Source organism: Cryptomeria japonica, chromosome 5 (assembly GCF_030272615.1).
Source record: "Cryptomeria japonica chromosome 5, Sugi_1.0, whole genome shotgun sequence".
Taxonomy (NCBI): domain Eukaryota; kingdom Viridiplantae; phylum Streptophyta; class Pinopsida; order Cupressales; family Cupressaceae; genus Cryptomeria; species Cryptomeria japonica.
Window position 1 is genome coordinate 267,242,519 of NC_081409.1, and position 25,935 is coordinate 267,268,453.

Sequence of the window (25,935 nt, forward strand, 5' to 3'; positions counted from 1 at the left end):
GTATGAAAATAAATTATAAAATATTATACTATATATTTAAATTATATTATAATAAAATTAAAATTAATAGTAATTGTTATCACAAAAGCTCGCACCCTTGCTGAGCTATCAACTCAGCAACCTTGTGAAACATGGAAACAACCCTGAAGTGTGGGACCTTGCGCAAGGGGTTGAATCTCCGGAGAAGGCCGACTTCCTTCTCAATCCAGGTGCAGGTGTTGAACCAACTCAACACTTCAAAACTTACTCCTAAGCCTATCCTAACAACTTGCAGTGTGGATTGACTGACCTTTCAAAGTCAGAGCATGCAGACATGACATAAGTCACCACAACAAGCATGGCCCCGTATCTCTCTTGATGGAAATCCTGCCAAAAACATTAAATGCACCCCTGTGGCTCCACAAAAGAAGGTGCATAAGTCACAAAAGCTGTCAGAGCATTTAAAGCCTTGAGTGTCGATCATGCCATCCGGAAGTGTTGCAAGCCAGAAGGAGCTTGGAAAACTTCGGAGACTTGGGTCACCGAAGTTGGGAAGACTTAGCAACTTGGGAACTTTGGGGTTCCAGAGTTTCGGGGTTGAGGAAGGGAAGACTAAGAAAAGGAACTTCAAAACCTCGGGGTTTCGAAGTTCCGGAAAGGAAGAAGAGAAAGAAGGCCAAGGAACTTCGAAACCTGGGGGTTCCATAGTTCCGGGGTCAGAAGAAAGAAGGCAAGGGAAGGAAGGAACCTCCGACAAGACATCACCTCACACTTCATAATTCCATTGCTTTTCTCCTTGATCAACTGAGGCAGTGCTGGTCCATAGAACATATCTATGATCAGTTCTCACTGATGGACCAAGGGTGTCATTAAATAACAACATTTTTGGCAACCTCTGCGGGATGCTTTCTTGCTAAGCATTAAGTCCAAAAGCCTTGAGCATCCATTGGGCACTGGGTGAAGAAAGAAGGCAAGGGAAGGAAGGAACCTCCGACAAGACATCACCTCACACTTCATAATTCCATTGCTTTTCTCCTTGATCAACTGAGGCAGTGCTGGTCCATAGAACATATCTATGATCGGTTCTCACTGATGGACCAAGGGTGTCATTAAATAACAACATTTTTGGCAACCTCTGCAGGATGCTTTCTTGCTAAGCATTAAGTCCAAAAGCCTTGAGCATCCATTGGGCACTGGGTCACAACTGCAATAAAGAAGAAAAAATCTCTCCTCTGTAACCTGCAAAGGATCAAGATCAGCCATTCTAAAGGGGAACAACCTGTGCTCGTGCACTTCTTGGAAAACAAGAAACCTAACTAATATTTACATTGTTACAATAAGAGGCAACTGATGCTTTTGCCTTTGTCAAAGAGGAACCTTTTGAAGGAGCTTATCCCCCTCATACCATTTTTACATTCACCATCTAGCTGCAATGGTTGAAATCTCTTGTATGCATGCATTAGACCACACTCATGTGGTGAAAGAACACTTCGCCATTCACCTTGCCAGCATAGGGAAGCCATAGAAAATAGCCACCTGAGACATCCGGGGATGCATGAAGCATACACATAGTAGCAAGGGGGGAGTTTTTTAGGAGTTGGCTATCATCAAAAGAACTACTCCTTGCAAAAGAGAAGGCATCTCTTTTATACAAGGGGGCATCATTTTTTTCACAATAGCCGGCCTCCTCTTGGCATGAGTCGAAACCAAAGGAAAAGGCCTCCAACTCACATGGTGATGAAAAGTATACCATATCTCTATCTTGGCCAGCACAAAGGGACTCTTCAGACACATCAAATTGGAAACTTTGAAGCTCGGGTATATGTTGACGTGTCTAAAGTCGCATTGCTGTAACCTCCATACGGCCAACGCGGAATAGAATGTACTTGCTGAGTATCCTATCCTCTCTTGAGATAAGGAAATCCCTAATGTTGTTTCTCACGCTTAATCAAAGGGGACGACCTCAAGGTTTCGATTGTCAGGTCTTGACTGCGGGATTACTCAGTGGTCGATGTGATTTGCTGGGAGCACAAGGGGACTTACGATTTGCAACAAGCTAGTCTGCTGTGATTCTCAGACTACGAAATAAAATCAAAAGGGAAGGGATAGGAGATCTAAAACTAACAACACGGGTATGCGGGTAGACAGGTTCAACATAACCAATTCCTGCTTGGCCATAATAGCTCACAACCTTGTAGGAACGGTGCAATCTTCTAGGGGACTTGGAAGATTTTCAGACTGCAAACGCACGGCTAAGCACCCAATTCTGGCGCAGCTCAAACGGACACTTGCAATTGAACTAAGCACAATCGAAGGCTCAGGTTAACCATACAAAAGGATACACAATCAGTATATCCTCAATGGTATTGTTGACGTGTTTTCCATGCACATGCGAACACAGAATAAAATACCTAAAGGTACCTTATCCTCTCTTGAGCAAAGTTTCCCGACTGCTGAAGATCTCGCCGAAGGATCAGTCGAGGCAACTCCAAGGTTCTTGTACGTAGGTTCTCTACTCGTGGATAAGCTCTTTGTGGTATGATGTGATTTTTCTGGAATCACAAGGGGACTTAGACTTGATGACTAAACGTCTGATTTGCTGGAATCACGAGTCCTATTTACTAACTGGAAGACAAACAAATGGCAAAAGATGCAGGGTTCAGGAAGTCTACTCTACTACCTAGAATGCGAGAAGATGGATGAATGACTAGGTGGAGTCCTACTGGGCTGGGTTTCACCATCAGGCTGAACAATTCAACACCAACTCAGTGCGATCTTCTAAGGGATGCTTCCAATATGTTCAAATCGTACACCATCTGACAATGATCACCATTCAAGATAATGCATGAACAATGGATGTGTAACGACTTAAGATTAAGCTCATTTTATGCCAGTTGACCACGCAAGGCGCACTTACCATCAACAAGAGGCTAGTGGTTTGGATTAGACGGATTCCACACAGGTGCATTCAACAATTTTCTTCATTCAATCTAATCATCTACCATCTAGAATTGAAGATTCAACAAGAAACCATGCATATTGCAAGAAACGACACACTTCACCATTACTTCAATGAAAATGGAGTTTATTTACAATCAATGGCAACAATTTCTTGCCTTGTCCTCCTATTCTACTCTAACTACTGTTCTATTTGCTATTCTAACCTCTATAAACTAACTATTCACCTTCTAACTATTAATGACTAACTATTATTGACTCACTATTCACGAACTATTAGCCTTTACAAATGAGGAGCTAGGGCTTATATAGTGCCCACAATACAATTCAATGGCTTAGATCAATTTGAGATCAATGGCCAAGATTTTACAATGAAACCCTAATTAGGGTTTGTTACAACCAACTTAATTCTGACCAATGAAATAATTACATTATTTGGACACATGTCTTCTCTGGAATATTCGACCAATGGATAACCAGGGTAGGTACATCGAAGTTTGTGCCATCTCCCATGAGTCAGGTGCATTGAATCTGGACATGCTGAGGTGGACCAATCCGACTGGAGGAGTGATGACTGGGATGCCACCCTGTCTAACACTTGGTTGATGCTCAATTTGGTGATGCTTTCCTTCAAATGCTGGACTAGAAGATAGATGGAGAAGGTCGTCCTTAATGAAACTGGATTGGAGGAGGTCGTCCTTGTCCTGACTTGATCTTCTTTGATGAGGGTCTGCCAAGTAGTTGATCCTCCGACTCCAGGGGTCGCCATTTGATGCCTACACAAAAGATTAAAGTTAGTCTTTGAGCATCATAACCTTAAAGCATAGAATTTAGGACCTTCCAAGAGAATGATTTAAGATATTAATTTGAAAATGACATGATAAATCCAGAATTCTAAATTTTCAAATTAATTATGAATGGAGATTAGATTTTTCAAGACTTTAGACTTTAAAAGATTGCTATGAAATCAAAACAAGTCTTGAATAAGAACTTCAAAAAGGATTCTTCATATTTTCCTTTGAAAGCCTAACTATGAACCTTGAAAAATGAAGGAAGAAGATCAGATTTTGCTGGATAAGGATTGAATTGTGGTCTTCCTTTGGATGAATTATGCCTCAATTAGCCTTCAAAAAGCTTCGCCTTCCACTAGCTTCTCAAAATCTGGAAATTCGCCTTCAAACACCTTCCAAAATCTGGAAATTATCCTCCAACTTGTTCAATTTCGCACCTCCAAATATGCTCTTCAAGTTCGCATGAGAGATAATGAAAGAATGATTTGAATATGCTACAATACACCTCCCTTATATAGGGCGCTCACCTTGATTTCCCTCAAGGCCGACTTGGCAAATAGGGAATAAAATAAAATAAAACTCCTCTCAAAAGATGGCCAACTTGTTTGTAAAGGCACAATAATGATTTTTGAGCGCTTAAGCATAATTTTTTAATTTTTAAATTAATTCCAAAGCTCAAAGGTGGATTTTTTCAATTATTTCAAGGCCTAGAAATTAATTAATTAAATTGTAAATGCCTTAATTCATGCGAATTTAATTCAACCTCCCAAATGTCTTGAATTTGGCAAATTTGGTGAAAATTTAGGAATATGGAGGTTTGATTGAGGCTTAATGAAGCTTCCTGATGATTTCGCCCTGGGCCCTCTAGAAGGGTCAGGAGCGATTTTTTCAATTAGGTCCCGAATCTCTCATTTCTTGACTCCAAAATCTCCTGGAAGGTGAGTTTATGTGTGTCTTGACCTACTCAAGGTCTTGTATTTCGAATTTATATCATTTTTCATGCAGGAACTAGGTGAAAATGTGAATTTCGCCCTGTACCCTCTGGAAGGGTCAGGAGCGATTTTTTCATTTTAGGCCAAAATTCTTTATTTTTCACCTTGAAACTTCTTTGTTGAGTGGGATTTCACCTTGCACTGTGCTAGGAATAGGATTTTATGTCCAAGAAAGGCTAAAAAATGTGTTTATAAGGAATTTCGCTCTGGACCCTTTGGAAGGGTCAGGAGCGAAATTTCCTTTCCTAGCTAGAATCCTTCATTTTCAATGCTTCTAAACATCCCCAAAGGCTAGACCATGTTCATACTTCATCTCATCATGCCTTGGACATCAAATTTTGGCCAAATGAGGCAAGAAATGTCTCTTAGAGAGATTTTCGCTCTGGACCCTTTGGAAGGGTCAGGAGCGAAAATCACTTTTTGGGCTAAATCCTTCATTTCTCCCTTTCAAAACGACCTCAAGAGGCAAAAGCAAGTCATTTTCTTTCCATCCATGTCATTACAAATCAAAAACTTGACTTCCTTTATTGCAAAGTAAGAGCTTTTGGGAATTTCGCTCTGGACCCTTTGGAAGGGTCAGGAGCGAAATTTCCCTTCTTGTCCAAAATTGCTCATTTTTCAAGCTTCAAACCATCTCTCAGGGCAAAGTTAGGCCATTTTCCAAGTTAGGAACAAGGTTTCAAGCTCAAACAAGGTGGCAAATGAAGTTTATGATAAATTTCGCTCTGGACCCTTTCGAAGGGTCGAGAGTGAAATTCTCCTTTAAGGCTAGAATCCATCATTTTTTCAAGGTTTTCAAACATTTCCAAAGTCCAAACATGTCCGCTTTTCCCTTCAAAATGCCTTGTAAATCAAAATTTGGTCAAATAAGGCAAGAAATGAGTCCTAGGTTGATTTTCGCTCTGGACCCTTTGGAAGGGTCAGGAGCGAAAATCACTTTTTAAGCAAAATCTTGATCTTTGAAATCATCCAACTCCCTCTCAAGGCAAGAACATTCAAAAACACCTCCACACGTGCCTTGGAAACTAGGAACTTGGTCTTGATAAGTGATAAATTGAGGTGTATAAGGATTTTCACTCTGGACCCTTTGGAAGGGTCAAGAGCGAAATTCCTAATCTTGGCCAAAATCCTGATTTCATTTTCACATTTTTCCATCCAAACAAGTGTTTTGCCCTCAAAGTTGCCTGGGAACGAGTTGGTTCTAAGTTTGGGTCAAACTAAAATGTCTTATGGAGAATTTCGCTCTGGACCTTCTGGAAAGGTCAGGAGCGAAATTCGCTTTGGACCCTTTGGAAGGGTCAGGAGCGAAATTTGACATTTTGGACTCTTCGTCAGGATCATTTTATGGAATATAACATTTAAGTATAAGAAGGAAATGTCACTTATACTTTAAGTTATATTCCATATATACTTTTAGGATGTTTGAGAGTGGTTTCGGACCTCCAGGAGTTATATTGCAAAATCTAGTTTTTGGAGGATTGTTCAGTTTTCCGGACTTAGCCAAATTTTAGGATCAGGACATTCCAGACTTAGCCAAATTTCAGGGCATTTGAAGGTCAGGATGACATTTCAGACTTCATCACTCACCAACTCGACCTAGCTCGGACTTTCAAGAATGATACCCACTCACAAAGCAAGACACAATTAGCAACCGTGAGCAAAACCAGGCCCTAAGGAAGACTCTCAAAGAAACCCTAATTTTGGGGCCCTGTGGACTCACCCTGGCTCAAGCAAAGCCTGTAATTCAACGATCCCCTCGACAGCACTCATCTTGCAAAGGCTAACAGACAAAACCCTAAAAGACCTAGAAAACAAACCCTAGAAAGCAAAAAGCAGGGGTCCCCATTTGTAATGGGGCGATGTGTGAATACGTCACAACAGGTATGAGCCTGAATCTATCATATACCTGCACACCCAAAACAGAAAGATCTATCTAAAATGCTGAAAGAAACCATGCAAACAGGATGAAAACACGACAATGAACACCAAATCAATGTTTATATATTTATTGATTTCAGCTGCCTATTACAACAATTTCTGCAACATCTCTATGCTACTGCTAAGATCTAACCTAATCTACCTTCTAAAATCTAACTACAAAATTCTAACCAACTATCTGACTATCTAACAAAAATCTCTAACCATCTAACCCTTTACAAAAGGAAGGCCTCTGCTTTTTATAGAATTTACAATATTGAATCGAAGGCTAGGATGGACTGCATCCAAGGGTCCTGATCTGCCTTCCAAAAACTAGCAGCCTTAACTCATGCCCATTAAATTCTCACTCATCCATTCAACCACAATTTCAACTACCTACCACTATTTGGCTTCAATTTGAGTCTATCCGGTAGTTGGACATAACTGTCCACTACTGACTTGTTTCCCCTTTCTTTCAAAATATCTGAGTGGGGCCTACAAGCAGTTTTACAATAAAACAATTTCAACTTTTTAGAAATTGAATTCCTGGAATTAAATCCAGCTGTGTGCTTTTTCTCGAGAAGGCATAAACTTGCAGCATTCAGAGTGTTCTTTGGTCTTTGGTCCCAGTGGTGGACTTCATCTTTGTTCAGCGGCACAGTTCCCAATGTTTGGTTGCTCTTGCGCTCTTGCAGTGCATTCCCACATCTTTTTTCTTTTCCAGTCTTCAGCGCCTGGCCTTGATTGCGATCCTTCTACAATTTGCGTTTCAGGTCTTTCTCCTGGTTCTCTAATGACGTCCTGTGACCTGCGAACGATCAATTTCATTTCAATAAATCAATTTGAAAAATTAATTAATTTAATTTAACAAATATTAAAATTTAATGCCTGGAGGGTCATTTGAAAATTTCCCAAGTTTTAACGCTTTTACTCCTTCCGCGAATTTAGTTGTTCCTGATAATTTCGGGCAAGAGGGGCGTTCGAAAAGTTTGTTTTTTTTAAAGTTCATACTTCGACGTTTTAGAAATTCGGCCTAAATGGCACTTCCGCAAACTTTAAGTTAACGCCTTACTATTTTATTTTCACAATTTCGGGGGGTTTGAGAGCAATTGCAAGGTTTTTAAAACTTTGACATTTTCACCCCTGTATGGTGAATTTTGGGATTTCGGGCACTTTTGCAAACTTTGGGATTTTTAGGCCTTTTGCCAATTTCGGACCTTTTAGCCAGTTTGCAAATTTTGGACCTTTTAGCCAGTTTGCAAATTTCGGACCTTTTAGGTTTTTTGCCCATTTCGGACTTTTTAGGCCTTTTGCCAATTTCGAACCTTTTAGGTGTTTTGCCAATTTCGGACCTTTTAGGTGTTTTGCCAATTTCGGACCAATTTCGGACCTTTTAGGTGTTTTGCCAATTTTGGACCTTTTAGGCCTTTTGCCAATTTCGGACCTTTTAGGCCTTTTGCAAACCTTTAAAAAAAAAATTTGCAAATTACCCATTACTGGCGAATTTCACAAGACTTGGTCTTATTTCTCCCGCACAGGCAGACAAAATTTAGGGGGGGTCCCCTATCAACTGATGGGGTGTGTGTGCAATACGCACAACAGTATACTGTCAAGTTGAGCAACCAAAAGACTGTTGGCATGACCAACATGTTGTTGCTCAACATCATCAAACTTTGCATGTTGGTCCCAAGTGAAACATTCAAGCTCAGGCACATCATCCCTAATGCCAAAAGAAACTTCTATAGCTTGAATGAAGACCTCATATTCAACATCATCACTTTCAGGGACAGGGGAGAACCAACATACATCATAATCACATGTGCTGATATCCAACTCATCAGCACAAATCTTAGGCTTATGAGGCACCTCAAAAGAAGAACTAAAATCTTTAGATTGTCTCTTTGTTTTTGTTTCCTCCTCCTAGCAACAAAATGCAACAACCTCAGGTTCATGGTACGATCCATCTGCCATGCAATCTGTAGTAAAAACATTACCCCTTGTGCCCTCCTCAAGACTAGCATGTTGCTCTAGAGCTACCACCGGGGGAGGTGTAGACATATCCTTCTCCTTATGATCAATAAAGAAAGGAAGATTGTCAAATGAGATGATAGTGTCCTCCTCTTTACCTTCACACTCCTCATGTTCAATGACTTGCTGCTGCAACTGATTGTTCTCAATATCCTCTTGCAACATTGTCGATTCCTCTTCCTTTAGAGCATATGAAGACTCCCCAATGGCTTATTGAACCCCTTCATCATGATGAGGGTGGGAACCCTCCGTCCTCCATACAACAGGTCCGCCCTTATAAAGGGAGATAGCATCAGGAAAGGGCCTAGGTGGTGGGGTGTTTTGCAAAAGGTACTGAGGAGAAGGCTCTTGTATAACAACAACTCGAGCTCCCTTGAAACCTGGAACTTTAAAAGTAGGGGGGGAAGTTGAAGGCTTGGGAGGTCTCCCCTGCCTGAAGCTTGGGATTTCAAACTTAGGAACCCTAGGGGCAAAAACCTCCTCCTGTATAAGCCGCATCTCTATGGCTGCTAGTTGCTCAATTTCTTTTTTCCTAGCAGAGGCAAGCTGCTTTGCAAGGAACTCCCTATGTTGTCTTTGGGCTCCCATTTGTTGTTGCTGAAGCTAAGCCAAATAAGCAAGCTGATCCTGCTGTAAATCCCACTCCTGTTGCCTCTTCAACTCGTCCAACTGCTTGGTGAAATCAAGCAACACTTTTGATTTCTGCAATTTGCCTTTTCTCATCATCTTGGGGCTAGGTGAGATGCCAAGAAGGTTGAGCAGGGGTGGGTGGGTGGCAAGCATTAGGAAAGTACCCGCCTGTTGCTGAAGTGAAGTTATTTGGGTTGAAACTAGGAGCAGTCCTAGTTCGGTCCTGTTGGTAAGGAGGGGAAAAATGGCTGGCATTCTCATAGAATGGGGGTGAATAGAAGTTACACCCATGATATGAACTCATTTTAAAGCATTTGAAGAGATGGAGCTTGTTTATCAAAATGCTTAAAGAGAGCCGACGGACCCTCTCAACCAGAGACTGATAACATACCACAGATCCACCAAATGATTGCAGAGTTGCCAGGTTCTTGAAAGATAATGCCTCCAAAGGCTTGATGAACTGAAGAACACACCGAACCTTCAATTGGCTTGGGCTTAGGACTGCATGACTTCGAAACCTCGGGGTTCCAAAGTTGAGGACTTGGGCACTTCGAAACTTGGGGGTTCCAGGGTTCTGGACTTGCGAACTTTGGAACCTGGGGGTTCCGAAGTTGGTGACTTGGGAACCTGGGGGTTCCGGGGTCCCAGAGTTAGGAACTTCGTATGAACAAGAACTAGACTATGAGCAGAGTCGCCAAGTGCTTGAAAGGTGATTGCCTCTAAAGGCTGAAACACTAAGAATTAGCACTGAATCCTTAGCATGTATGTCGCACAAGTCCCACCGGGCGTGCCAAAAACTGTTATCACAAAAGCTCGCACCCTTGCTGAGATATCAACTCAACAACCTTGTGAAACATGGAAACAACCTCGAAGTGTGGGACCTTGCACAAGGGGTTGAATCTCCGGAGAAGGATGACTTCCTTCTCAATCCAAGTGCAGGTGTTGAACCAACTCAACACTTCAAAACTTACTCCTAAACCTATCCTAACAACTTGCAGAGGTAGAGGGAAGAGAGAATTGCTTGAAATAAAAGGAGGTGATGCACCAAGAAGAGATTGTTCCTCTCCCTACCCGAAATGACACAAAGAATCAATTGAAAAACCCAGGAGATGCACAAACTTCGGTTGTATGAGTGACCCCAATGCATGTATGGAGGTTAGAATTCGTTGAATGCCAAGAGGGGAGAAGGTTTCCCACAAGTCACACTCAGAAATAAGTTAACACAACATAAATGAGAGAAGAGCCACAAAACATACACCTATGATGAAGGTAAGAAAACATACACAACATACATAAGTTGAAAGAAGGCAAGAATGGTGATTTCAATTAATTATAAGGCCAATGGCCAACTTACAGTTGCAAAATAAAGAATAATACAAGAGAAGTGAGAGAGCATAGAATAGCTCAAGCCAGCAGGTAGAGAACCCTTTACAATGAGGCCTAATAGCCTTTATATAAAAAAATGGTTACAAGAGTGATCATGACCCCAATATGTCAGTTTGGGAGTGCAGGGAAGTGCATGCATTTGACTTTTGTACATGCAAGCAACCTAGCCATACCCACAAAAGGCAACCCTAAGAAGGGTGGATTGACTAACCTTCCAAAGTCAGAGCATGCAGACATGGCATAAGTCACCACAACAAGCATGGCCCCGTACCTCTCCTGATGGAAATCCTACCAAAAACATTAAATGCACCCTTGTGGCTCCACAAAAGAAGATGCATAAGTCACAAAAATTGTCGGAGCATTTAAAGCCTTGAGTGTTGATCACGCCATCCGGAAGTGTTACAAGCCAGAAGGAGCTTGGAAAACTTCGGAGACCTGGTTCATCGAAGTTGGGGGAAACTTCGAAGACCTGGGTTACCGAAGTTGGGGGAACTTCGGAGACTTGGGTCACCGAAGTTGGGAAGACTTAGCAACTTGGGAACTTCGGGGTTCCAGAGTTCCGAGGTTGAGGAAGGGAAGCCTAAGAAAAGGAACTTCGGAACCTCGGGGTTCCGGAGTTCCAGAAAGGAAGAAGAGAAAGAAGGCCAAGGAACTTCGGAACTTGGGGGTTCCAGAGTTCCGAGGTCAGAAGAAAGAAGGCAAGGGAAGGAAGGAACCTCCAACAAGACAACACCTCACACTTCATAATTCCATTGCTTTTCTCCTTGATCAATTGCGGCAGCGCAGGTCCATATAACATATCCCTGATCTGTTCTCACTGATGGACTAAGGGTGTCATAAAATGACAACAGTAATTATATAATCCTTTTATAGATAGGAGAAATGATATTTTATAAAAAATAAAAAATATGAAGGAAAACATTATTAAAATCAAAAGATATATTTAAAAAAGTCCAAACATAGAATGAATTTTAGAAAGGTAGTATTTTTTTAAACCTTAAATATCATTTGCTTAAATCTTTAGCTTTGTTTCCTTTGATCCTAGAGATTCATTTGTTTAAATCTTTAGCTCTGGTTCCTCTAATCCTAATTCTTCATTGAATAATATCTCTATATAGTGCACCTATCCTTAGCCAAGACATGTAATTTGGTTCCCATGGTTCCTCGCAAGAGAAACATAACTTTTTTCTTTTGAACTCATTCCTAATTACTTCTTTACTTGTTATTTATGGCACATTTCTAGAATGAATTTTTCTATTGACCCAAAAGTGGTATCTTTCAATAGAATTTATTCTTTGGTTTTAAGGTCTCTAGTGTTAGACATCTTAATGGCTTCTTGCAAGTATGGTGGATTGAAAGATTTTTATAATGTCCCCTATTAGGACTCTACTTGATTTTCCCTAAAATTTCCAACTAGGTTTTGGATTGTGTTGGAAATGGAGACTTGTCAACTTAGTTTCTTGATTTAGAACCTACAATCAGATTTGTTATCAAGAGAAAAACATATAAATAGGATTCTAATCATCATCCTAATAATCATATGTAACGTCCCCCACCAGGACTTAACCTAATCTGCCGTAAAAAATTCTTCAATTAGGGTTTGAATAATGCTTGGAAATGGAAATTGTTATCTTAGTATCCTATTGTAGGGCCTACAACTAGGTTAGTATCACAAGATAAATAAACATATAAACGAATATTGAACAAATAGAATTCAAATTTACTATTATAACATCCAAGATGTACATATGGAATTCCCTTTGATGTTCTATTCAACCAACTCATCATCATTAGGGAGCACCAGTTGAGATTCCATACAAGGCACTTCGAGCCGTTCCACCCAACCCAGGAGCATAAAATGACAAGCTCCATTCTTGCTACCTAGCCCCACTTGGGGTGTCTCTACTAGTGTGGCTTCCTAGCTACTTGCAATCCTTCATATGTACCATGTCTCCGCTCCAAAATGAGATAGCCCAATGGATAGGAATTCATTAAGGGAATTGTCATATGTATTACATATATAAAGGCAGAGATATGGCCAAAAATATTAATATCTACATACAATCAGCAAGAAGATAATATCTAACATTTCATAATGCATAGTTATTAGGCCATATACATATTGTAATGCCCCCACTTTTGTGCCTTCCTAAGCATCAGTTATTTTCAAAGGTTATCCTATTATTAGTGGTCCTCGTAGGCTAATGTGGTGGTTAGGGGGACCTTTGTGGGTGACTAAGGGATTTTCAACTCACCCTTGGGTTGTTTATTTCAGTATTCTCCATCTCAAAGATTCAATTTTTTGGTGGTTTGCCTTCCAGAGGTCTTTCAGGCTCCATTTGAACATACATACTATTTTTAGTAAGTCTCTTAAGCATTTGGGTCCCATACTATTTATAGTAAGTCTCTTAAGCATTTGGGTCCCATACTATTTATAGTAAGTCATTTGGATGGTACCCCAACTATTAATGGGTAGTTGGCAGAATTAAATAAATGTCCCGATATTGGCATTTATTGCAGTAAATGATTAATATTAAATTATTAAAGTTTCAACTTTAATAATATTAATCAAATTAATGACTTTAATCATAAGGGGTCTTTATTGCGTAAATTATATTAATGATATAAAGTCAATTAATAAGACTAATTGGGATGTCAACTTTATTAAATGCAATTAAGTGAAAATAAATGTAATTTATTAAATGCATTTAATTACCTAGGGGTTGTGAGTTTTGAAGAGGATTATAAAAAGTTAATTGAAGTCTTTTTTGGCATTCATTCATTTATAGCTGTTATGGAATACCTAATTCTTGAAAATAATGGTTAGGAACATTTAGTTTTGGTGCATTAAAATGAACCTATGGTATTAGAGGGGTAGATGGGATTATATAATATGATTTAAGTAATGGTTTAGGTTAAATGGTTACTCTCCTATGTTTTGAGATGGAATGTATGTTAGATTAAGGATATCATGTATTAGTGTTATTTAATGATGTTCATATCTTCATGTTATGTTAAGTAATGACATTGAGTTACCCTAGAGAATGTAAATTAAATGTTTCAAATTGATTCTGCTTGTGCATTTATGTTTTATAAGATCATGTTTAGATGATGTACATTGTTATCTTGAGATATATGTATTGTAATAGATCCTTTAAAAAAAAAATTTCTATTTTCTAGTTAGTTGGTTAGTTTTCTCAAGGGTATTCTTGGAAGGCATTACAATTAACATTTGTTCTATTATTAACCTAGAAGTGACATTAATTCCCAATAATGTGCTTAGTCTTGGTATAGAAGCAATTTTTTGGACCAACAAGAAACAACATGCTAAATTTCCTCTACATAAGTAGAATACAGAGTTGTGGTAAAATGGGCTCATGAAGTTGTTTCGCTTAGAAAAATGCTTGCAGATTTACAACTTCATCAAATTGAGTCCACAATACTTTTCTGTGATGACCAAGAAGTTCTCAAACTAGTAAAGAATCTCATCTTTCACAAGCAAACAAAATGTGTTGAACTACATTGTCAACTTTTTCAACAACTAGTAGATGGAGAAGTTGAACTACAATATTGTCCAATCCAAGATTAGACTATAGATATTCTCACCCAGCCTCTTGGTCTAGATAAATTCGTAAAATTTAGATATAAACTTGGTATATTTTTTAGAATGATTATTGAGGGAGGATGTTAGTGTCTCTAATATAAAGTTATAATGGAAATACTAGTACTAATGATAGTCATAGTAATAAAGTTATAATGGTCAGACTAGTCCTAATGATTGTCTTAGTAATAAAGTTATAATGGTCAACTACAATATTGTTTACTTAAGTCATTCTAGGGTTTAGGTTTGTGTCACCCTAGTTTTAGGGTTTATGTTCTTATAAAGTGATCACTGCTCTTTCAATAATCGATACAATAAGTATTTATCTCTTTCAAATTCTCTCGTGTTTTTGCTTGGTTTCTTTGGAAATATATAATTGTCTCAACATTCTCATTCCATGGTGACTACTTTGTGAAAATCATCTCCATGTTCTAATGGAGAGGAAAATATTTCTATCCAAAATAGGGAATGGATCAATTGAAAGTATTTCTTTGCTTGAATAAAGCGAGAACTTGGAGAAGAAAATATTTCTATCCAAAATATGTTGATGCATGGGAAGAAATATTTTGGTCTCGCTTAGATTAATTTCTCTAATTAGATTAAATTCTTCCCATGCATCATCATAAGTTCTCGCTTTATCACTATGGTGTGCTTAAGGGTCATTAAGAAATGAGTTTGATGTTATACCCCATTGGTTGTAGTTATAATTATCTAAAATTGTACTTAATGGCCATCATGACTTTTTTTTACAAGGTCACTGCAAGAAACAATAGTAAAGAACTTTCCTGCATCTCAAATGAAAAGGCACAGTACCATTGTCTGAAACCATTGCAAAAATATGACCACAACATTCTCATTTTATTATCCCTTACTATAGTTTACAGCATCATAGATTCACAAGGAGGCATAAAGATTCAATCAAGAATTGATGAAACAGAAAGAAAAAAGAAGCTTTCAATGTACCTGAAGTCATTATCATCATTGAGAAGTGAAATGTGAAACAACTCTTTGACTTCATCAATCTATATTCAGAGAAGTACAGTTAGTCTTTAAAGTTTACTTTGTGCAGCATGTAGGAACATAACACGATTAAAATCTTCCAAAAATGTTATCAGATTTCCACAATCCATGCTAACTCATTTAGTTTCTTCTGGATTTGATTGTGTATCTTTTTTAGCATCAATGTTTCGGATCACACTCCATGATCCATCATCAAGATGAATTAGAGAATGCCAGGATATGTAAGATGGCAATTTACTATCATACATATCTTGGCATTCTCTAATTCATCCCGATGATGAATCATGGAGTGATCCGAAACGTTGATGCTAAAAAAGTTATACAATCAAATCCAGAAGAAACTAAATTAATCTTCCAAAAAACAAATGCAACTAGGATACATAATTATGGGATGAAAACACTATTCCAAGTTCCAACTTTTAAATCTTACCATGATAAGTCGACCATTTGACGCACAAGAGAGTGTGCTGAGAAGGTATGTGCTTGGTTTCAAATCACATGACAAACATATTCTTAGGCTGGTTTCTTTAAGAATAGATAGGTCAGGCAATGATCTGATAAGAGAAAAAAACATCTGTCAGATTGATTTTGATCATAGTACTGCCTTCCAAAAGAAATTCAAACTATCATACCATTCCTGGATCAAACCAAAAAAGAAAGCTATATTACTCTCCAGCTCTAATTATAAAAAGAATTATATTCAGTAGTTGCTATACACTACTGTTAGGATGCTTTGTACTATCCTAGACCATTTCCAGTCTTTTTAAAAACATGTGTAGTACTTAACATAAACTTTCCTTCCTCGTTTACTGTTTCTTCACTTATAGGTTTATAGCAATGATCCCATGCTAGGGACTAGCGCTTCTATATTTTAAGTAAATGTGATTCAATGCAAATTTCATTTCTAGCTTATATGAGTTTTTAGAATTTTCTCCTAGAAAATAGGAGCTGCTATTGCTAGTTGTGGGCAATAAGGGGAGGTTGAAATTATGCAGCCACTGCTTATGATTTTTTTGCTACGTGACTAAATTTTTTTTGTTGGAGATTATACATTTCCTCCAAATCTTAAGTGTCAGATTGAAAATTAAGAAGAAATAAAAGAAACACAGGAGACCAACTGAAAAAAAACTGCTTCTAAATTTTCTAGCAGCAACTGGATTAAAAAATTTAATCACACCCCTGCATGGGACTGTTGTTGTTGATTCAATTCCTTGGCACATTTCTCCTTAAGATTCAATTCTCTTATAATCAGTTTACCTCGTATTGGTTCCTTGGTTATCCTAATCCACAAAATGTGTGGTGAAATAGAATGCATCTATGGAATTATATACTGTATTCTTTGTTCATAATTTTGATCCACACATGCCACTATGTCTGTCCCTTCTATACCTACATAGAAACCTAAAGACAAGGGAAAAAAGAATCATGTTTGAATTTTATGTAACCTAATCAGGCACTAAGAGTTTGTGACAATTCAGTTCTTGCTGACAATTGATATGATTATTGTCACAACTGCCACTGGATACAACCCATATGATTGAAGCCACTCAAAATTCCTCAGATCCGCATTGTTCTGTAATAACATTCTTGATCGATACCACAATCCTATAATTCATAAATGTCAGTTAGAAATCCATGTGGGTATCATGCATAGTTGACCACCAATAAGACACTAGCGGATATCAACCTTTGGTGCTATACTAAGAATTATATTTAGAATGTATGCATAACAATTAACTGCTTCAACTCAAAAAATAACTGGTAAACATCTATAATGAATGAAGCTGTTTTCCTTAGGAGCTGCATTCTTTCTTTCAAGACCACCATACCTTTGAGGACTATGTCAAATAATCTAACAAGAACTCTGTAATGTCCCCTTCCTAAGCACTAACAATTTGGTGACTGTTAGCATATTCAGTGGGTTCTCGTAGATTAATGTGGTTGGGTTAGGGAACTGCTTGGGACTTGGAGACTTCGCAGTTCAACTTATTTGGTATTTACAAGTGTTGCTTTGAGCTCAGTTCGGCAAGAGATGCACTATGACACTTTCTGAGGCGGTTTCAAACAATCAGTTCATTATTACTATTTTTAGTAATTCAACTTCTCGGCACCAACATGGTCCCTCAGCATTAGTCACCCCTTGGCATGGACGGTTATTGCATTTAATGATTATTTGGTGATAAGGGGAATTATTTAATATAATGTTAATGTTTCATAGATGCCAGATTGGTTGAGAGACATGGAATACCAACTGAAGAATTTGAAGGCATAAGGGTGAGGGTAGCTGATGGTTACACCCTCAAGTGCGATAGAATGATTACATGACTTCCTTTATGCATCAACAATTTTGCGTTTAAGGCAGATTTCTATATTGTGACTATGGGGGATACTGTTGTGGTTTGAAATGGCTTCACGACATAGGGATCTTCACTCTCAACCTTCGAGAGATGGAGATGAGGTTTACATTAGATGGCAAAACTCATGTGTTGAAAGCCATCCATGACAGTAGTTTTAGAATGATATCCTTTAGAAGGATGGAGAGACTCATGCGACATGAAATAATTGAGTGGGCAGCAGAATATAGATTGATGCCACCATCAGAGGGACAACACAAATCAAACTATCATCCAGATATTCAAGAGTTGAGAATTAAGCATGGGAAAGTATTCAGTGACATTCCCCATGGCAGACCTCCAGATAGAGGTATTGAGCACATCATAGAGTTGGAGGAGGGTGCAAAACCCGTGATGATTACTCCTTACCGGTGTTTAGTCCTAAATGTATAGTGGTGAATAATCAGTAACCCAGTAGTACCTGCATGTGCCAAGCATTCATAGAATAGAGCAATTGTACATCATAATATAAATGACAGCTGATAATAATTAGACCAGAAAGTTATATCTTTATTCCAATGTCTCCAATTGTCCATACATGATCCCCCCCCTGCCGAGGTTCCAACCAAACAATATATAGACCCGACGGTTGGCCAAGTTGCCAATTGTCACCAACTCCCAACTACCCAACGGGAACCTTTTGGCAACAACAAAACATAACCACACATAACACGCTTATAATTATTATTCATACTAACATACGTTTTTACCCCTAACATTAGCCCCCCCAAAAACGTAGTCGTCTTCCAGATGACTCAGACAAGAGAAACTGAATTATATAAAACATAGCTAAGACCGAGAAGAGGGAGGAGGCGTCCCTGTAGTGGCCGCAGGAGAAGGTTGTTGTCCGGCCTGAAGTTTCAGGTTCTTTTCTGTCAGCAGTTGCCGTTCCCGTGCTTTCTTTACCATGTGAGCAGCTTCCAGTAGCTTTTTATCTTTCTGTTCCAGCTGTAAGGTGAGCTCTGCCACTTGGGCTGCGAGTGCCTCCCAGTCACCCGTACCAGTTTTTGCTGGTACCGTACCGATTTCTGCCTCCAAGTCACCTGTACTAGTTTTTGCTGGTATCGTACCGGTTTTTACTGCCGCCGTACCAATTTTTGTTGCCGTCGTACTAGTTTCTGCTGACACTGTACCAGTTTCTATCATCGCCGTACTAGTTTCTGCTGCCGCCGTTCCAGCTTCTACCGCCGCCGTACCAGTTTTTGCCGACACAGTACCAGTTTTTGTTGCCGCCGTACCAGTTTCTGCTGCCGTCGTACCAGTTTTTGTTACCGCCGTACTAGTTTCTGTTCGTGCTGCAAGTACAACCAAACTGATCTGTGGCAACGATATCCGTCGCTGTGCTGACGGTTCCCCCTCTCCAATCTTCTGGAACATTGCGCTCGTACTCTTCCATTGCGCTCGTAGCCCTCCATGCCAATCTTCTGGTTTGAATGAAACCCGTACTGTGTACCCTTGGAACTGGATGACCGAAGCTCGTTCGTGAGGGTTATAACCGGATACCATGGTCCGTAGGACTGGCTCGAACTCTTTAATGTTAAATATGGGCATCTGCACAACGTGGTCGACCTGTGCTTTTTTAAGCGATTCCTTCGTCACATGGTTTGGAGGGTTTTCCTCCCACCAAGTACGGCATTCACTGCCAGCCACACTCTCGAATGCTACGTTTGCTGCCGTGAGTTCCTTTGCGTCCTTTGTTGCCTTCAGTTTGCTCCTGGTTTTCCTGCTGCTGGCAAGTTCTGTGGCAGTCATGGTTGTACTGCAATTGCCTTTCTTTGCTTTTCTGCCCATACCCCTTTCTGAGTCGTTATTATAACCGCCTGACAGATTATCTCACCAGTTGGTACGACCCATTGTGTCACTCTTCGTTTCCTTGTTCTACGGTCTCCTTGATTGTCCTAACAAGTGCCTATCGTACGGATGTCTCTGCCTGTCCACCTGGTACCTTATGTCGTACAGATCTCCCTGTTTGCCTGACTGATCCCGTATGCCATACGGACTTTGCCTTGTGGGTGTGGTTGATGCTGATTGTCGTATGGATGTTGATGATGTTGGCCGTACGGATGTCTCTATTTGTCTGGCAAATGTTAATGCTGGTTGTCGTACAGATATCTCTACTCTGTACGTACTGGTGGAAGTGGGCCGTACACCGTACGACGGGGGTATACCCTCGAGGGTTATGGTCGTACGGTAGCTCCATACGCCGTACGGTACTACAAGTTGACAACCCCATGTTTCTCCTAAGCCGTACTCGTACGACGAATGGTCTGCTCTTCCTCGTGCCACAATTCTAGTCACTATGTGTCGTACACCGTACGAAGCATGTATGCCGTACACTTGCTCCCCTTCAGATGAGTTTTGTATACCGTACACGTACGGCAGCCTAAGCCTTTCCCTTCCTATATTTAGTACACCATACACCGTACAGTGGCTCCAGTCTCTCATGCCCTAAATCCGTACGTCATACGGTATGACTTCTGCGTTGTTCGATAGACTCTAGTAATCTTCTGCAAACTGTACGCCGTACGGTATAGCCCTCAGATTTTCGTGCCTTCTTGATCGTTCACTCCATACCCTATACGGAATTGTCCCCTCTTGGGTGTCCGTGCACGTGCTCCGTACTGTTTCTTCTGTCCTTGTAGCATGCCACTGATCCGTACAGTGTACTACTTCCTTTCGTACGCTCAGTCTTGTCTGGCTGTCAGGTTCATCTTCCTGATATTTCAATTTTTTAGTACTTGCTGACTTGGACTTAGTTGCTTTTTCCCTTACAAGTATCACCTGTGGTTTTGCCTCATTGCCCAAATTAACCTTCTCCACACCCTGTTCCTTGTACTTGATGGTTTTATCCCGTTCAAATTGGTGTGCTAGCGTGTCGTCCATCCGTGCCATTCCCTCTTGGTATCTACCGTACTCCGAGGGAAATGATTGTTCTTCCATCCCGCCGCTTGATTCTCCTATCTCACATATTTGAAGTATGTGACACTCCGGGTGGAAGAGCTCATAGTCCTCCATTTGCCAATGAAAAAGTCTTGCCAGTGAACTGGTTCCATCCTTGGAGCATTCGTCTAGTTCCAGCACTCCTTCCTTGTCGGGTTCTTTCCCTCCTCTGTCTCCTTCAGAACTCCACTCCCATCGATTGGAATCTTCTGAGTCAGAGTCCGATGACGCGAGCTCTTCGCTAATAGACTGGTTCCTGAGATCAATTACATACTTATGCCCGTCCTTCTCGATTGAGAGCGTATTCCTTTTCCAGTTGTGGTTAGCTTTGGCCATGATCAGCCACCCCCTTCCTAGAAGAGCATCGTACGCTTTTTTTTCCAGAGGAATGACTACAAAGTCGAGAAGGAATTGTTGCGTCCCAATTATCACCTTTTGTGCCATGAGGGTGCCAAGGGGTTTGATGTCGTGCTGATCCGCCCCAACCAGATGGAAGGTTGGTGGCCATAGTGTCAGCTTGTCGAGGTTTCACCAAGTTTCTTCCGACAGTACGTTGACTCCAGACCCACCATCAACGATGGTGTTTGTAAGCTTTTGTCCCAATATATCCATCTCTACCACTGCGGGTTTCCGTCCGACTCCCACCGTTAGTAGCATAGGGTTCATAGCATCCGTATCGGATCCCTAAACCGGGTCCGTACCAAACTTTGTCAACGTTTGGTGTTCCTGACTGATGGTAGTGTCCTCGGTTACATTTGTTAGAGCCATCCTTAGCTGTGGCATGGTCTGCAGAAGCTCAGACACCTGTACGGGTATTGTGGTTTGTAACATCTGCTTTAGGATATTTTTCTCTAGTTCTGACCGGACTGGTGTAAGGCAGCCAGGTGCGAAGCCCTCCGCTCTTCGGCCATCGCCCGCTCGATATTCGCCCTTGCCTCCTGGAGCCTTTCTTTTTCTGTGCGAGGGTCAGGATACATGGCTTTCTTGTTTTGCAACCTTGTGATTGCTAGTACGTCTTCTCCTGATCCTTCCACGTCCAGCATGTTCACCCCTTTTTGCTTTGGACAATCTATGTCCTCATGATTTCTTGGACCGCACCATCTGCACAGCAACCTTCCTGCATCACCTCCGTTTTGGCATTCTCAGGCAAAGTGATCCAATTCGTTGCACTTCCTACATTGAATCATGGGTCGTCCCTTCCCGTCGTATTGAATTCTACTCCTTGGTGTGTAATTATTGGATCTATTGTCACCCTGCCGATTGTACCCTCCAGGGGAGGCGTCAAAGTTTGTTGTTGGCTTCGGAGGTGTCGCCGACGATGTGGCTTGGTCGGGTTGGGTGTAGAGCACTTGTGTGCTCTGTGCTTTCAAGTTGTATGGGCATTCCGTAGTGGAATGTCCCATTACTTGGCAGATGTCACAAAAAACTTTGCAGGGACAACTTCCTTTAGTGTGTCCTTCGGTCTTGCAGTCAGTACACCATAGTTCTTTTCCTTCCTTACCACTCTCTTTGTCACCTTTTAACTCCATCATCCTCATCATATCCTTCTGGAGTGCTTGCACGGTTTTGGATCCCTGTCGCTGTCTTCGTCTGTGCTATCACCATCGCTGGTCTGTCGCTTCCCCCGGGATGTCTTGTTCTCACTTTCAATGTCCATGGCGCGGTTGTATGCTTCATCGTACGATGGCGGAGGGACCACTTTCATCGTCCTTCTCAGGGATGGTACCAATCCTTCCACGAACCACCGCTTCTTGAGGCCATCTGCCGGTTGGTTCTCCATTTTGTTAAGCAGTTCCGTCAGCCTTCTGTTATATGCGCGCACACTTTCATTTTTTCCTTGTTTGGTGTTGTAAATTTCTGCCACAACCTCGTTGTCATCCCGGAGGAGTTTGAATTCTTCCTCGAAGGCCTTCTTCAGATTGGTCCAGGATGTTTTATGCTGGGCATCAAGGTCTGTGTACCAGTCAATAGCTATTCCTCGCAAAGTGGCCGGAAATGCCTTCACCCAGTAGTGTCGGTCATCCTGGCCATTTGCTTCCTAGATGGTGACGCATGTCTTGCAATGCCATACAGGGTCCTCTGACCCGTCGCCCATGAATTTTGGAAGTTTTTGTTTCTCCGGGGTGTGTGCCATCGTTCTTTTCCGTGCAGTTTTATGCTGTGCCTGGAAATGGCTATATGCTGGAAAGGTACTGTGTGTCCGGAGGGTACCGTACACTCCTGGTTTGGTTGGGCCCCTGCCAACCGGGCTTTTTGGTCACCTTCACTTCTATAGTCCCTCCTTCTCGGGGTTTCTGGATCCGATCTTCCTATTTTGATGCCCTCCGACAAGGACAAGTTTTTAATGCCGAACAACGTTGCTTCGAAAATAGTGGCGATTTGCTTGTGCAGGTCTCGTACCGCCTCCTCTCCTTGCTCGGAAAATTCCGATTGGGTGCTTTGAGATTCAATTCTAGAGTCTTCCTCACTTGACGTCGAGTGTGGGGCCTAGTCGACGAGATCTTCCTCCGCTACGTCTGGAAGTGGCAGGTTCCTGGCGACCTCGGCCAACTCCTTCCACGTACACGGTTTTTGCCTCTCCCGACTATGACTCCGACTCACACTCTGACTTTTGTTGTGTTTCTCTGGACTCCTCAAGTCAGCAACCTCTCTTAGTTGTCATCTCCTCTCGGTCTGTTCTTTTATATGGAGAGATCGTCGTACAGTTCCCTCGTTTACTCCTTCGGTAGCAGTGGTACGTCTGTCTTTGTTCGGTCGTAGGGGTATCAAGTGTCAGAGGTACGACGCTGACTGGCCTCCCTCTCCTCTTCCTCCCTACGACTCTGTTCCTCGTACCGTCAGAGAACTTGTTGCCGCCGAAGTTCCTTTGCCGTTTCCTCCCTTTGGTCTTGGAGTGCAATCAAATTTCTAGCGAGTAACCTTGGAATACTTCCGAGTAGGTCAAAGATGGGGGTGCTGACGGTGAGTTCACCACGTACCGTACCTTCCGAGACGGCTCTCTCCTGAGCCTCTCGCTGTACATACTGCGTGACCAACACGTCCCACAACCTCACCAAGTCTTCCATCAACTAATCCTCTCGTTCCTCTTTCGCGGTACTCTCTTCGTGCGTGTCGCTGTCCACGACAATTAATTGCTGGTTAAATGGTCTGCCCATTAATTGCTTCCGCCTGCCGCCATGGTTATCTCCAGGTTCGTTCAGGCAACGACGCCAAAATGTTTAGTCCTAAATGTATAGTGGTGAATAATCAGTAACCCAGTAGTACCTGCATGTGCCAAGCATTCATAGAACAGAGCAATTGTACATCATAATATAAATGACAGCTGATAATAATTAGACCAGAAAGTTATATCTTTATTCCAATGTCTCCAATTGTCCATACATGATCCCCCCCTGCCGAGGTTCCAAGCAAACAATATATAGACCCGACGGTTGGCCAAGTTGCCAATCGTCACCAACTCCCAACTACCCGACGGGAACCTTTCGGCAACAACAAAACATAACCACACATAACACGCTTATAATTATTATTCATACTAACATACGTTTTTACCCCTAACAACCGGCACCCAAAGCGATTAAAAGATGAAATAGAAAAAACAATCAAGGAACTACTTGCTATGGGGCATATCAAGCCAAGTAAGTCGCCATTTGCATCATCAGTTGTACTAGTGAAGAAAAAGGATGGTATCTTACGTATGTGCATTGATTATAGGGTTCTAAACAGAAGGACCATCAAAAACAGATATCCAATCCCACGGATCGACGAGTTGATAGATGACCTCCATGGCGCCTGCTATTTTTCGAAGATTGATCTGAGATCAGGTTACCATCAGATCAGGGTCCGAGAGCAGGACATAGAGAAAACAACATTTAGATGTCACTGTGGACACTTTAGGTTTGTGGTTATGCCATTTGGGCTAACCAATGCACCAGCCACCTTTTAGTCCACAATGAAAAGGGTGTTTGAGGCATAGTTGAGGCGGTATGTATTGGTTTTCTTTGATGATATTTTAGTATACAGAAAATCATGGGATGAGCACTTGGTGCATTTGGATACAATATTAGCCATTCCAGACAAGGAGTCTCTGTATGCTAAGGAATCAAAATGTGAGCTTGGTATGATAGAATTGTTGTACTTGGGTCATATTATCAATGCAGAGGGTGTATGTATGGATCCTGAAAAGATCCGTGCTATCATTGAGTGGCCCACTCCAAAGAACCTGACATGGTTGAGAGGATTCCTTGGCTTATGTGGTTTTTACCGCAGATTTGTAAATGGATATTCACGCCATGCGGCACCCTTGATAGATTTGATGAAGAAGGGTGCGTTTATTTGGACTGCTGAGGTGCAGCACTGTTTCGACAAATTCAAACAGATAATGACAACATGTCCAGTCTTAGCATTGCCAGATTTTAGTAAACCATTTGAGCTCCAGTGTGATGCATCGAGCGAAGGAATTGGAGCTGTGCTTATGCAGGATAAGCAACCTATCGCATATGAGAGTCGAAAGCTCAGGGGGCTTGAGCGTAGCTTCAATATTTATGACAAGGAAATGCTGGCCATAATGCATGCATTGGCCAAGTTTAGACAGTATTTCATTGGCAGCAAATTTTGTATTAAAACTGTTCATAACAGTCTGCGGCATTTCCTTGGACGATGGGGCTTGAACGATAGACAACAGAAATGGGTGAGCAAGTTACAATCATATGATTTTGACATTGCTTACGTGAAGGGAATTCAAAATGTAGTAGCTGATGCAGTGTCCCGTAGACCACACTTGAGCATAATGACAGATATTTCAGAGGACTGGAAGCATTTGATAATTGTAGAGTATGCGAAGGATTCAAGGCTTCTGGCATTGTTGATGGATCCATTTAGGATAGCTGATATTCCCTTGTGAATGATCTCATCATTTACATAGGGAGGATTTATTTGACCCCAGGATTGGATGTTAAGAAAACAGTACTGAGGACTTTCACATGGAAAGGGCTCAAGGCAGATGTCCTCTGGTATGTTAGAGAGTGCCCTATATGCCACCAAAATAAACAAGAGCACACATACCCTACAGGTCTTCTCCAGCCACTTCCGATTCCAGACAGGAAGTGGGAACGTATTTCTATGGACTTCATTACGGGCTTGCCGAAAGCCCAAGGCAGAGATTGTATCTATGTAGTTGTTGATTGATTGACCAAATATGCACACTTTTTCCCGATAACAACTACATACATAGCTACACAGGTGGCAGATCTGTTTTTTCTAGAGGTATTTAGACTACATGTTCTACCTCAGAGTATTGT

At 41.2% G+C, this 25,935-nt stretch overlaps 1 protein-coding gene across 5 annotated transcripts in view; it reads right to left on the bottom strand.

Moving 5' to 3' along the window:
* Nucleotides 1-25,935, bottom strand: part of LOC131035216 (uncharacterized) — a 324,651-nt gene that overhangs the window by 101,241 nt on the left and 197,475 nt on the right. For all 5 annotated transcript variants that reach the window (XM_057966868.2, XM_057966870.2, XM_057966869.2 and 2 more), the window contains exons 17-18: nt 15,733-15,856; nt 15,246-15,304 (exon numbers count right to left, since the gene is read on the bottom strand). In XM_057966868.2, the coding sequence (XP_057822851.2) occupies nt 15,246-15,304; nt 15,733-15,856 (183 nt within the window). The remainder of the gene's footprint in view (nt 1-15,245; nt 15,305-15,732; nt 15,857-25,935) is intronic.